A 15,130-nucleotide genomic window follows, 5' to 3' on the forward strand; every position below is an offset into this window, starting at 1 on the left:
GTCCAAGGGGGAATTTACACGTATGTGTTCTATGTGTATGGTGTTGCATTGAGTTACCGTGTGCATAGTTGCTAATACAAACTGGGTCCCGTTACTAAACTTCTATGAAAGAAAGATGTCCTTCTGAGTAAGGCAGTGATGTGGTGTCTATGATGCCATAACCGGTTGGTTGGATGAGGGGAGGGCAGCAGATGTCATCTACCTTGACTTCAGCAAGGCTTTTGACACTGTCTCCCATAACATCCTCATTGGGAAACTTGTGCATTGAGTTACCGTGTGCATAGTTACTAATACAAACTGTGTCCCGTTACTAAACCTCTATGAAAGCCCAGAAGATGTCCTTCTGGGTAAGGCAGTGATGTGGTGTCACTGGAAAACCTCACGAGAACTTGCCAGGTGGGTGTTCCCTCCAATCAACACGCCTTTAACAGGCTTGTTGAATGCTCCATGTACCCCATGGGGTTAGGGGAACTGCATGGGGACACATGCAATACTTGATACTTCGCCTATCTTGGATACTTGATACAAGATACTTGAAAGTCTTGAGGAGTTTGGGTTATCAAAGTGGTTATTCCTACAGAACCCTTAGAGAGGACGGCGGTGGGCGGGAGGAGATGCCCAGGGAGAAAAGCTAATTGTTCCCATGCATGAGTGCTAGGGAAATTTGACATCTTGAGAAAGGCTTCTTGGAAATAGTTTTGTTCACCGTGGTGCTTCATGTGGTGCTTGCAGAATTGCTGTGCATCTGTCTCCTCTCCCAAAACCAGCTACTGAAAATTCCTCACTCAACTTGCCATTGTCTTACCTCGTTTTGTGGGAAATCTTGACTCTTTGGGTGGTGTTATGGGTCCATGGTGAGGTTCTTGTCTAAACAGTTCAGATACAATGTAGTTTTTATTCTGGTGGTAAAAATAGACCTATTGACCATGTTACTTGTGAATTCACATCACTGTATGTGTACCATGAATAGTTATTTAATTTGCTATGCAGTTTGGCATTTCAGATAACAACGTGGTGTTTGGCTTGGAGCTCCTGAGTAAATTTGGCATGAAGATACATAATGTTAGTTACTTGCTTCAGGCCAGATATAGTCAAACCTGTTGTAAAGGAGCATTTTACTAGTTCCTAGTATTTCATGGATTGGCTTCACGGTGAGGGTGACAGAGCCCTGGAACAGGCTGCCCAGGGAGGGTGTGGAGTCCCCTTCTCTGGAGATTTTCAAGACCTGCCTGGATGCTCCTGAGTAACATGCTCTGACAAGCTCTAGGCAATCCTGCTTCAGCAGGGGAGTTGGACTAGATGATCTCTATGGTCCCTTCCAACTCTAAAAAAATTCAGTGAAAATTCAGTGAAATTCAGTGGTGTCACTGGAAAACCTCACGAGAACTTGCCAGGTGGGTGTTCCCTCCAATCAACACGCCTTTAACGGGCTTGTTTAATGCTCCATGTACCCCATGGGGTTAGGGGAACTGCATGGGGACGTATGCAATACTTGATACTTCGCGTATCTTGAATACTTGATACAAGATACTTTAAAGTCTTGAGGAGTTTGGGTTCTCAAAGTGGTTATTCCTACAGAACCCTTAGAGAGGACAGCGGTGGGCGGGAGGAGATGCCCAGGGAGAAAAGCTAATTGTTCCCATGCATGAGTGCTAGGGAAATTTGACATCTTGAGAAAGGCTTCTTGGAAATAGTTTTGTTCACCGTGGTGCTTCATGTGGTGCTTGCAGAATTGCTGTGCATCTGTCTCCTCTCCCAAAACCAGCTACTGAAAATTCCTCACTCAACTTGCCATTGTCTTACCTCGTTTTGTGGGAAATCTTGACTCTTTGGGTGGTGTTATGGGTCCATGGTGAGGTTCTTGTCTAAACAGTTCAGATACAATGTAGTTTTTATTCTGGTGGTAAAAATAGACCTATTGACCATGTTACTTGTGAATTCACATCAATGCATGTGTACCATGACTAGTTATTTAATTTGCTGTGCGGTTTGGCATTTCAGATAACAACGTGGCATTTGGCTTGGAGCTCCTGAGTAAATTTGGCATGAAGATACATAATGTTAGTTACTTGCTTCAGGCCAGATATAGTCAAACCTGTTGTAAAGGAGCATTTTCCTAGTGCCTAGTATTTCATGGATTGGAGGATTTATGGGTTAAAAAAGCAGTATTCCCTCTGTTTCTGGAGTTGCTCTACAGCAGAATCGGGGTAGGTTGGAGGTTTCCTTGTACTGTTGGAAAAAGGCTGATCTCGTCTTGGAGCCTGAAGAACCATGGACTTCCCTTATTTCTGCATGACTTTTGGCAGATGTTTTCCAATATTGGCATATTAACTTCCTCATTTCCAGAATTTTAGAAAACTGAACTGAGTCCCTCATATTCCCATGAAGCAGACAACACATTTTCTGTAATTTAAAAACATAAATTACTAGAAACCATAAGGTAGTAGAAAACAGAATAACTATGTGTTGTATTTTACCTGGAAGTATTTGATGGAATTAACATGTCTGGGATTTAGTTCAGTCTGCAGAAGTACTGGGGGATGGGTTGTGTGTGCTCAAACTGAAAAAAGTATTTGTGGGAGGGAAGGAAGAGGAGGGAAGGACATCAGATTCCCCATTGCTGGTTTGTAAAATAGTTGGCCTGTTAGTTGCCATCATGCTGCCAGAAAGAATCTTTAGAAAGCAGCTGCTTTTTTATTGCTTTTGCGGAAAATTTCAACTTTTTTCTGTTCCTAAATACATCTCGGTACATTTCTAAGTTGCTTCCCCTAGAAAAAAAAACTATCAGTTTACGATGCTTTGTCAAAATTGCAATCTGTTGGTGACTCTGTTGGTCCTGGTTTTCTTTCTGCACCTTAAGGAATTGCATTTAATCGACTGACATTTACTGCTTTTTGTATTCCCAGGACTGTGCTAAAGAATAATGACTTGAGATCAAGACAAGAATTAACTACTCACCTCACCAATCAGTGGCCTTCCCCAGGAGCTCTGGATGTCAATGCTGTTGCCTTGGACACTCTGCTCTACAGAAAGCACAATCAACAATGGGATGAGTAAGCTGAATATTTATTTTGATTCACCTTTAGAGGAACAGGGAAACTCAAAATTATCCATTTTCCCTTAGCATACTCTGAAATGTATCCTATTGGAATTGACTGTTACAATGTACAAGGATCAGCTGGCAGCAAAAAAAAAACAAAAACAAAAACAAACCAGTTTCTCTCACTGTAAAAATTTCCATCCTTTGGATTAATTTAGGAGGGGGAGGAGGGGGAAAAAAAAGGAAATAATTGCTTTAGGAAAAAACAGTGTTTTAGGAAACAAATAAAAAGAGTGTGTTTAAGAGGAGAAAGATAAACCGCCTAGGGCTTTGGTTTGGTTTTGGTGGTTTTTTTTAGAAATTTTTTTAAGGTGAATTGAAAATGCCTGGTTAGATCTTTAAATGTGGTACTATTAAATATTACTTGCTTTGCAGGAAAAGTTTTCAAAGTCTGGACCAACTTTCAGCAGAAGTCAGTCTGTCTCAGTCCTCTCTGGACCCAGGTCACTCCCAGGACCGGAAGCAGGATGGAATGAACTTGTTAAATGAAGGTACAGGGCCAGTCTAGTGGCTTCATTTTATTTTATTCTTCCTAGCTCTGATCTTCAGTCCCTATGAGATGAATTTTCAGTGTAAGTAAAACATGCATTGAACAGCATATTTTTTCATTGTTACGCATTTTTTTTTTTAGTTTCCCTAATGACTATTCTTCAAATAAGTTTGGATATGTGAAGATGCCCACCCCCCAATAATTGTCAGACTTCATGCTGTATTTAAAGCTTCAAATTTAAGCTTCAAATATGTTGCTTTTTCTTCCTTGTCCATCATAGAACCAGAGACAGCTCAGCTACAAGGAGGATCTTCTGTCATCTTTCTGCTATAACTAACTCAAATCTTTTCAGTTCTTTAACTTTCCTTTTTTTGTTTCTTAAAAGAAAGATTAAAGGCACTGGATTTGCAGCTACCACTGTGGTTCTTACACCTTGCTTTCAACATTGTCTGTGGAGCTGCAGCCCCACAGTGTTTCTGTTACTAGAGAGAGCAAGATGCCAGTGTGTGATGTGCACACACCTCTTCCAAAGGCTGTACCTTCAGCAAAGCTTCGCTGCTCCATCTCGTGGGCAATTGTGAGCATAAATTACTGCAAAAAGTCCTTTCTCTATTTCACCAAATGTTAACTTCAAATAGACTTGACAATACAGAGTTCATAATTTTAAAATGTCTTGGTTTTTAAGTATCAAGAATGTAACATTCAAAACTTCTTTTAAAACTGTAAACAGTCTTAAAATCTAAATTATTTCACGGGAGCTTGGAAGAAGTGAAATAGAATCAGCGTGACTGTTACGAAGAGAGTTCTTGTACAGATCTACTTTCAACTGGTTTTTTGCAATATTAATTGTTTGGATTTATGTTTATCTTCTGTAAATTAAAGTGTGGCAAAACCACTGACGGTAATAGTTTAGGTTTTGATTTCAACACTCTGTCTTTAGCATAACATCTCCCTTCTAAATTACTGAGGTTCATCAGTAGCAAAGCTTTGACATAATTTTGTAAGCCATGGCATGTGACTCTGCTGTTAAAAAACCTCTGGTCTAACTCTCTGTGTGGCAGTTTTAATTACAAGATTGGGAGTAGTAAACTTTCATGTTACTATGAAGCCCACTCATCTCATGTGGTCAGATTTTTAGTTCTCACTTGTTGAAACCAAGGGCTGTGCCTGAGCAGCGTGACACTGCCCTCTGGGTTATTGCATGTGGGCTTGAAAGGGCAGTTATTAGGGGAATAATACAGATTTTTCTGAAAGTGAAGACTTTTTAAAAGAGCTAAACTAGTTCATTCTTTAGGGAAAGCTACTCAGTCACTTAAAAAAAAGCTCAGTAGAGGGGAGACCTAAAACCTACTGGAAACTGCTAATAAGAACCATAAATTATGCAAGAGAACTATGAGTCACTTATTTATTTTTTTTCCAGAATGAATTGTTGTGCAGGGCACGGTTTGGGTGCTTTCAGTTTTTTTCTTACATCCTCCCAACAAGAATAAAACTTTTCTGTCAGGAACAGGAGACACAATTTTAAGAAATGCTAACTTTATAGATATGTGTTGTTGTTGTTTTTTTTTTTAATCTGGTAGACTGGCTCATCAATAAAATCTTGTGCCTGTGACCTTTTAAGGTTCATTTTAATCTCTAGTTTAAGGCATCTTTTCTATTCTGCAGGTGAGCCAGGAGGATGAAATAGGGAGATGCTGGTAGATGAGATTTGTTATAATGTAATTTGTTAGCAGAGTTAGCACAAAATAACTTGAAGGGATGTTCTGAGAAGGGAAGAGATAAAATAAATAGATCCATTGTCCAATGCAGTCTTACCCCTATAGGTCTGTTTCCTGTTAACCCTCAGGTGTGTTGGGATGGAGGGCGCCTGCTCTGCCTCTCTGCACCGTGGGGCTCATTGCCAGTGCTCAGAGCCCAACGGGCTTCAAAAGACCAAGGTTTAAAAAAAAAAAAAGTTTAAAGAAATACATCCTGCTTCCAGTTAATTCTACTCCTTTCTGAGAGATTTAGAATTAGATCTGTGGTACTAACGTGTGCGTAACGTCACTCCTGTGTGTATGTGCTGTGCTCCCCTAAAACCAGTGCTTGAATCAGTGCCCTCAGCTCACCCTGCAGCCAGGGGAGCTCTGAGCCTCCCCTGCAGACTCACTCCAGCCCAGCCTCCAGGAGGCAGGGACCTCTTTCCCACCTGGACAGGGAAGCCACGGCAGAAATTATGTGTCTTCCTAATGGCAGTTGTGAATTTCACTGAAGCACTTCCACGTCATTCATCATAGTGCAAGTGAAACCGCTTCTTCTATTCCCTCAGGTTTTTTTGGGTCATCTTGTGCAGTAAAAATGTTTAGCTTAATTCTTGTTTTTCTTCCCAGGGAAGGAAGACACCCCGTCGCTGCTCGGTCTCTGTGGCTCTCTCACATCAGTAGCAAGCTACAAGTCTCTCACGAGCCTGAAATCCAGTGAATATCTTGCAAGTCCCACCACAGAGATGACAAGTCCAGGCTTAACACCATCTTGAGATACACACAAGAAAGAAGAGCTTTGTGTCGTATGCATTTGGGTTATGTTCCATAAAATGACTTGCAATGAGGACTGCTAGTTCTGAGTTTAAAAATAAGCTGGTTTATTTTTTCTTTTCATGGTTCCCTTGTTTCATTCACAGATTCTCTCAGTTTTCATTCAAACTTTTTTTCCCCCCAGAGGACTTCTCAGATTTTCTATTTTAGCCTTGAATTATTTAAAGCTCCTGGTCAGGTACAGGACATATAATCTGATGCTTATGACTGATTTTTAAAACTAAGCTGTTGGAAATCAGTCCCCTACTTAACTGTCATGACCTTTGTTTCTCCTTGCAATGGCCTGGCCCTACTCTCACCACGGTGCTTCTCTGCAGTGCTTTAAATATCTGCCAGTCAGCTCTTGCGGAGCAGGCAGGGAGTCCTTCCCACCAGGCTTTGTAGGCAAATATTTTATCTAAAAATCCAGCTTGTCATCTGTGTATGTAGAACCTCCAAGAGCATATTTAACCTATCAACAGCTCTTCTCAAGTTGACTGGATGTTAGATTTCGCCGTTCCTGTTAGTATCATGGCACGTAGGGGATGTCTGGAGAATCACACTCAAACACTCGCACTGACTCTTGAAGTTGCATGTGAATAACAAATGTAAGTTCATCAGCTAAATCGAGCATCCTTAGCAATTTGTAGACGTTGGGGAAACTCAATGCTTTTGAGTCACCTGAGTTACAGATACACAAGATTATAAAAGCAGCAACAAACATTATATGAGAAATGTCTTGGTTTCTTGGCCTTGCTGGAAAGGTGAGGAGCAAGGATGGGGGGGTTGGCACCTTGGGAAACTTGGACTCTGTGTTTACTGGCAAGATCCCAAGGAGGGTGAAAAAGGGGAAACAAAGACAATGTAATGACAAGATTCTCATGTTAAAGATTTTTCTCATTCCTGTAGTAGTGCAATAGGTATTTTTCTTAATTAGGTAATACAGCAGAACTTATTTAAGTCAGTTTTCTCAAATTACTTGCCATTGATTTAAATTACCAATAAAAAAAAAGAGACTTTTTTAAAATGAAACTAACTTTCCAGATTACCCTACAGTTTCAAAGTTTGCAAATTAGTTTTTGAATTGCAAACTATATTCTTAATTCTTTGTAAGATACACTGGATCCTTTATCTATGAACTTTGCTAATCAAGGTAACGCTTATCAGTATGATTAGTACCTTTTTAAACAAAACTTAAATGCATGTAAGAACGTTGTATTTATAAGTGCTAGGGAAAATGCTTTTTTGTGCCAAAGAAGTTTCATAAATTGTTTACATGAGTAGCTGCAATACAAGACAGATTTTTAATTATGGCTTACTCTTGGCTGTTTACAGTATGTCACTCCCCTCCCCACGGTTTGAGCTGCCTCTTGTACCGGTACCTGGGCACTACTGCTGTTCTCTGCTCACCCCTGGGCGGGCTTGAAAGAAAGGGAGGAGTCATTCTGACCTGTGCTGAGAACTGCAGGACATGTTGAACCTTCCCAAGTGTGAGGCTGTGCATCTCTGGGACGGATCGAGCTGGAGGAGGTTCAGGATCCACCTCCTCAGCCCACGCTGCCGGAGGTCACCGCAGCCACAGCCGGGTGGGCAAACACCTGCTGGTGCCACCAAAATGCAGATTTCTAAAGCAGCTCAGCAAAATGCACCAGACCTTGTCTTTCAAGCCCTTGTGTACCCACTCAGTTAATTTTTCTGTAATAAACTCTGACCATTAAATCCTTCCACACACTGTCAGCACGTCCATTGCTTCATGTGACTGGGGTGTTCTGTTACCGCATTAAGCACCTCTTCTCTCCTGGCAGTTGAGGAACGTTATGAAATACTGATTTGTAAACCAGAGATGCATTTTTACTACAAATACAGTGAGGGAACCCGAGTTCCAAAAGTTGACATTCTCCATCAAGGTACAGTGATTGAATTGGTCTCGTTTGCTGTTACACGCTTCTCCCGTTACGTCGGTTTTTTGGAGGGGGGAATAATCATGATCTTCAGTCATGTTTGTTGATGGCTCATTTCTTGGAGCTGCTGCTGTGAGATTCATGTGTCGTTCAGCTGAAGTCTTTTCTGTGGTCTGACACCGCCGGGGGTGTCACTCTGTGCATGGGAAGTCAGTTACCTGTGTCCTTCTCCGTTTCAAACGTTAAGCATTTTTCAAAAAAAAAAACAAAATTTAAAAAATGCCAAAACTGTATGTTTTGTTGCCTTGACGTTCCATAAATGTTGCATGTAAATTAAACATTTTGTATCATCACTAATTACTAGGTTTTGGCTCTGTTTTAATCATACAGGATAAAATTAGACCATTTGACAAATTACAGCATTGCTGAGTTTACAGCAAATCCTTTTCTTGCAGAACAGGGAGACTGGGGGTTTGTTGCTGTTTCATTCAACGTGGTCCAGAATCTGTTACTGCTTTCTTTCTCTTAGGCCTTATTTTGCAGTTACAGTGTAAAATTACTTCGAAAATCACAAGGGGGGAACAGTGTCAAATATTCCTCCTCCTTCACAGCAGGACAGGAGCAGAGTCCATTTCTTGGGTCAGGCATGACTGAAAGTTGGTGTCTTAATGACCCAACTACTGGCTTCTTTTGTACCAGCAGCACCCCTGGTTAAAATATGCGAAAAAATGAAATCCAACCACTTCACTGAAAATGCAGGAAAGAAGGGGTAGAGTGAGGGCAGTTAAAAAGATAATTTGAATAAAAAGAAAACCAAACCACACAGAGGAAACTGCTTGAGCAAGTCAAGTGCCTTTGGGCAAGGGAGATGGTGCGCCTGTCGATAGCAGTGACAGCTCTGTGTCTGTGGAATTAAACACGCATTAAGCAAGAATAAATAAACATCTATTGAATTCATTCTGTATCAGCCTTCTTATGAAGGAATAATCATATATAGCTGGAAGCCCAAAACTTTTCTAAATGTCATTTTAAATACCTAACAAAAACCCTTAGTCAGACTGCAGGTTAGCACAGTGGAAGTTACTCTTCGTTGCTTTGTGCAGCTGGAATTTTTTTGCCTTTTACTCATCACTGCAGAACAGCCAGAGCACCTCCCCATCCCCCCAGCTGCTTTCCTTTCTTTTTTTCTCTCTAGCTGCAAAAGAAGTCACAAAGGCACAAGTTGGAACATAAGAGGTTCCACTCAAATACGAGGAGAAACTTCTTCACGGTGAGGGTGACGGAACCCTGGAACAGGCTGCCCAGGGAGGGTGTGGAGTCCCCTTCCTTGGAGATTTTCAAAACCCGCCTGGATGCTCCTGAGTAACATGCTCTAGCTCTGGGCAATCCTGCTTCAGCAGGGGAGTTGGACTAGATGATCTCTATGGTCCCTTCCAACTCTAGAAATTCAGTGAAATTCAGTGAAAATCTTCAATGATAGTTTAAGGGTCACGTTTATTTTCTTAGTCTTTAGAAAAAAAAATTAGTGATTTCTATCCTTTGTAAAACAGCTAAAAATAAAGTTGTATTTAGTTACCAACCGTAACAGCAGAAATTCAGTGTTAATTCCAGAAAATGCCTTGACAGATTTGGCACTATATACCTCACCGTGTGTTTTGACTTCACACAAGGAGAATTAAGGATGTTGGTTCATTTTTTTCCATTTAAATGAGAAAAGAAAGACTTTCCATATCCATACGTGCCGATCGTTCCGGCACCGGCAGGAGCAGCTTTGGAAGGACACCTGCGATGGCTGCTGTTGGTTCTCAGACAGATCTGCTCTCCATGTACCCCAGGGGATGGGCCTGGAGCCAGGATTCTACCTCTGCCTGCCCTCAAATACTGGAATTGCTGTCTGCAGAGACCACCACCGCAAATCACCCCGTGTGCTCACCTCTGATGGGTGGTGGGACCCACCTGCCCGGAGCCCACCCTTCCCCTGTCCCCCCCGTGTCTCCAGAGCACCGTGGCCCGGCCTGTGGGGGCTGCTTTGCTCTGTCCCCCCCGTGTCTCCAGAGCACCGTGGCCCGGCCTGCGGGGCTGCTTTGCTCTGTCACAGAAGAGCTGTCCCTGGGCGCAGACACTGCCCTCTGCTAAGGGTCAGCACCAACTCGCTGCTCCGGTGGGACAGGCGGAGGCTCGTGGCCTCTCAGGTGGGACAACAAGAGGTTTAGGAAGCTCTGAAACGGATAAAGTCTGGGAGGAAAGGGCTTGAGGCCTGTGCTGGGCTGTGCCCTCTGCCGCTGGTGTCTGCCTGAGCCCCTCAAGCCAGCTGGTAAGGACAAAGTGACTCCCCTGCGCTGTCTCAGCAGAGTTTAGGAAGCGATTCAGCTTACTTAGAGGGAGGGACATAAGGCTGAATCTACTCATCTACACGCAGCCGTCTGCTTCCACCTGAAACACGGAGATGTTTTTATGGTGCTGGTGGGGATGGCACATAACTATGGAAAACTTGTGTCCCTTGGGAGCAGCAGCAGGAAGCCTGGCAGAACGGGCATCTCACCCACCCGAGGGAGGGAATGTCTCTGTGCCCCGTGACGCACGTGCCAAGAACTACAGGGAAGTACCGCAGCTGTGAACGACACCCCACTCACACCGGGTGATGGTACTGATGCTCCATCACGTCACGCGCTCTGCCGGCACCGCTGCGCCCAGACACCCCGCTCCTGGGGCCCAGCCACGTCCCGGCTGCACAGCAACACACACAGCACCTTCCAGCAAACACAGGTCCTGCTGGTCTCCAGCCGGCTGCGTGGACATTGCAAGGAGAACCCCAATGAACCCACGCAGTGCTGTCACCACTCGTCCACCTCTTGGGTTTGGAACATCTCTTGTTCGTTTAAGTATGAACTGCCGTAGGCTTTGATCTCGGTATCATTTTAATCTCACTCTCTTGTCATTTCCTCCTCAGGCTGCCGCTCAGACGACAACACACGTGCATCAGAGAGGACTTCTGTGCCTGGCAACAGCGGTGGTCTCCAGCCGCTGTGTGGCCATCCCAAGGAGAACCCCAATGAACCCACGCAGTGCTGTCACCACTCGCCCACCTCTTGGGTTTGGAACATCTCTTGTTCGTTTAAGTATGAACTGCCGTAGGCTTTGATCTCTGTATCATTTTAATCTCACTCTCTTGTCATTTCCTCCTCAGGCTGCCGCTCAGACGACAACACACGTGCATCAGAGAGGACTTCTGTGCCTGGCAACAGCGGGGACTGTCCCAGCCCTTCCACAGCAGCCTTGGCATCGGGTCGACTTGCTGAAGACAGAAAGACAAGGGACCCTCTTTCCTGGGAGAAGGCCGTGGGTGGAACTGGACAGGCAGCAGTGGGGAAGGAAGGAAGCTGAGGGAGATGGGCATCCCGAGGTGGGCACGCAGGAAGCCAAGAGCACTGTGTGACTATGAGCATGTTCTATACAGTCAGGGTTGAATTTGCAGTCCCTGGTACCCATACACAGAAAGGAGGTTATTCAAAAGCAAAACACTTTAAAAGCAGTTTAGTCATGAAGTGACACTGTTCCAGTCTGGGGATACTCAGGGCAGGGAGCTACGGACAGAACTACCTGAAGGTAGGCACTCAACAAAGGCAAAGGCTCACCCCAGGTACAGGTTTGCTTTCGTTCACTGAATGACAGTTGTCTTCACAAAAAGACATGAACCAGTAATTTGAATTCCTGAGGGTGTGTAATCAGCTTGAATACTCACACTGTGCATACCCACTTACACTGTCACACGAGGCCAAAACTCTGAGTTCCTGTCACACCTGGTGGCGATCCCAGCCCGCCTGGTGCACACTCTGCTGCACGGGGTGGGACACGCCAGCACCACCCCAGTTCCCTCTGAATTCCCACTCAGCCAGAACGCAGGAAAGGGAGAGGAGGCAGGAGTGAGGGCACTTCTGGATGACAGGTCTCACAGAACTCCATTCCCTGGTAACAACAGCACGGCAGGCCTGTGCCCTCCCGAAATGTAACGCAGGAGCCTCCATATTCACATTCACTTGGATGTGAATCAGGGACTGAGCAGCGTGAAGCAAAACTCACAAGCATCCACCATCCTTTCCATGGTGGAAGAAAGTTTAGTTATAGGTAGGTGGGAGGAACTTGAGTGCAGGATCAAACTGAACATTCTTGGTGCTGCTCTTTCACTGAGAAAGCCACAACAAGGGTCCCAAAACAGGTAAATGACCTGCTATAACACATTGGGGATGCAGAAGCGTGTTCCATTCCAGGTGGTGTTGTGACAGTAAACTCTCCATGAGCCAGCAATGTGCCCTTGTGGCCAAGAGGCCAGTGGGATCCTGGGCTGCGTAGGGAAGAGTGTGGCCAGTGGGTGGAGGGAGGTCATTCTCCCCCTCTGCTCTGCACTGGGGAGGCCACAACTGGAATCCTGCGTCCAGTGCTGGGCTCCCCAGTTCAAGAGAGACAGGGAACTGCTGGAGAGAGTCCAGCGTAGGGCAACAGAGATGATGGAGGGATTGGAGCATCTCCCTGATGAGGAAAGGCTGAGAGAGCTGGGGCTCTTGAGCCTGGAGAAGAGAAGGCTGAGGGGAGACCTTCTTCATGCTGACAAGGATCTAAAGGGTGGGTTGAAGGAGGATGGAGCCGGACTCTTCTCAGTGGTTCCCAGTGACAGGACGAGGGGCAACGGGCACAAGCTGGACCATGGGAAGTTCCACTCCAATGTGAGGAAGAACTTGTTTGGGGTGAGGGTGGCAGAGCCCTGGGACAGGCTGCCCAGGGAGGGTGTGGAGTCCCCTTCTCTGGAGATCTTCAAGCCCCGCCTGGATGCTCCTGAGTGATGTGCTCTGGGCAGCCCTGCTTTGGCCGGGGAGTTGGACTGGATGGGCTCTAGAAGGTCCCTTCCAACTCCAACAGCTCCGTGGTTCCATGATTCCAAGGTCTCGGGAGCCTCTAAGGTCACTCCTTGATGCCAGGAAGTCCTCTTAAAACAGTTCTGTGGTTCCATGATTCCAAGGTCTTGGGAGCCTCTAAGATCACTCCTTGATGCCAGGAAGTCCTCTTAAAATCGCGCCATAATGATGAAAAGGAGGAATGATATTTCCTGCTGAACTTCTCAGGAAAATGGCCAGCTTCATTGCTGGAGGCCTTGAGTTAGTACCAAGAATTAGGTCATGCTATTAGGTAGGACCCACTGGTTTCAGAGAGTTGCCAGGATCTGAAAAAGACACCAGAAGGTATTCCTGGGGGTTTCTTTTCTGTCCTATAAATATGCAGGGTTCCAATGGCTAAGATGTCTTCTGATGCTCTTCACAGCAGTAGCAACAACTACTGCACATAGTCCAGGGCTGAAAAGTGATCTTTGCCAAAGCTATCAAAAATACTAAGACAGGCTTTAAGAGAGCCCGTACAAGAAAAGAAATAAAATCCATCAAGGAATTACATGGCTAAACGGGGTCTTCACAGGGACATTCTTGGGGAATAGTTGTTGCATAACCTTGAATGCTCCAAATATTATACAGTATTTGACATGATTACTCCCATCTAGCAAACAAATACTAATAAAATCCCCGCATCTTCCAGTCCTCTGTACAAGCCTGCATTAAAGTCCACTTAAAACGACGCCATCAAGGAATTACATGGCTAAACGGGGTCTTCACAGGGACATTCTTGGGGAATAGTTGTTGCATAACCTTGAATGCTCCAAATATTATACAGTATTTGACATAATTACTCCCATATAGCAAACAAACACTAATAAAATCACCGCATCTTCCAGTCCCCTGTAAAAGCCTGCATTAAAGTCCACTTAAAACGACGGCATCACAGGAGAGATGGGATCTATCCCAGCCTGGCATTCACAAGCCAATTTTATGATGTGAATTCTACTTCAAAATATCTATTCCACAGTTTGACAGAAAACTTAAAGGAAAAAATTCTTGGGGAATAGTTGTTGCATAACCTTGAATGCTCCAAATATTATACAGTATTTGACATGATTACTCCCATCTAGCAAACAAATACTAATAAAATCCCCGCATCTTCCAGTCCTCTGTACAAGCCTGCATTAAAGTCCACTTAAAACGACGGCATCACAGGAGAGATGGGATCTATCCCAGCCTGGCATTCACAAGCCAATTTTATGATGTGAATTCTACTTCAAAATATCTATTCCATACTCCCATTTCTTGGTTTCTCAATAATGCAGCTTCTTCAAAGACCAGGAAGGGAAACAGAAAAATACCACTGAAGCTTAAGCTCTGTTTCTGAGACAGAAAGAACCAAAACCAGTGAGTGTAGAAACCAGTATGAGATGAAGAACAAAAATGAGGCTGGCTATTCCTGTGTACAGGCACTGCAACAATACTGACAGGTTGGCAATTTTTAGCACTGGGCTAAAAACTGCATCTAAGAAACTTTCTCAGCCCAGAAACACCTTGAATGCTCCAAATATTATACAGTATTTGACATGATTACTCCCATCTAGCAAACAAATACTAATAAAATCCCCGCATCTTCCAGTCCTCTGTACAAGCCTGCATTAAAGTCCACTTAAAACGACGGCATCACAGGAGAGATGGGATCTATCCCAGCCTGGCATTCACAAGCCAATTTTATGATGTGAATTCTACTTCAAAATATCTATTCCATACTCCCATTTCTTGGTTTCTCAATAATGCAGCTTCTTCAAAGACCAGGAAGGGAAACAGAAAAATACCACTGAAGCTTAAGCTCTGTTTCTGAGACAGAAAGAACCAAAACCAGTGAGTGTAGAAACCAGTATGAGATGAAGAACAAAAATGAGGCTGGCTATTCCTGTGTCCGGGTGCTGCAACGATACTGACAGGTTGGCAATTTTTAGCACTGGGCTAAAAACTGCATCTAAGAAACTTTCTCAGCCCAGAAACACCTCCCCACTGCAGCTTCCAAACCTACGAGCCATTCATTTCCTTTGTACCAATTCGTTCTGAGAACCCCAAGTATTACAGTTTAAGAAATCAACAAATTATTTCAATTTGAAAAAACTATTTCCTGAACTGAACCTTTTCCCACCGTTTCTAACTGCCAACACAGATGTATTTGTTGAGCC

General features: G+C 44.2%; 1 protein-coding gene across 2 annotated transcripts in view; it reads left to right on the forward strand.

Annotated features, from left to right (window-relative positions):
• Positions 1-8,400, forward strand: part of RUNDC3B (RUN domain containing 3B) — a 62,659-nt gene extending 54,259 nt beyond the window's left edge. The window contains exons 9-12 of one of the 2 annotated variants that reach the window (XR_001413255.1): positions 2,907-3,053; positions 3,476-3,591; positions 5,960-6,750; positions 7,478-8,400. Coding sequence is in view for 1 of the 2 variants with exons in the window: in XM_014952955.1 (XP_014808441.1) it covers positions 2,907-3,053; positions 3,476-3,591; positions 5,960-6,105 (409 nt within the window). In the remaining variant the exon portion in view is untranslated. Of the gene's footprint in view, positions 1-2,906; positions 3,054-3,475; positions 3,592-5,959 lie in introns of both variants that reach the window. The other variant, XM_014952955.1, reaches the window with a different exon arrangement.
• Positions 8,401-15,130: the final 6,730 nt, after the last annotated feature.

This window comes from Calidris pugnax, unplaced genomic scaffold (genome assembly GCF_001431845.1).
Source record: "Calidris pugnax isolate Ruff unplaced genomic scaffold, ASM143184v1 scaffold181, whole genome shotgun sequence".
NCBI lineage: Eukaryota > Metazoa > Chordata > Aves > Charadriiformes > Scolopacidae > Calidris > Calidris pugnax.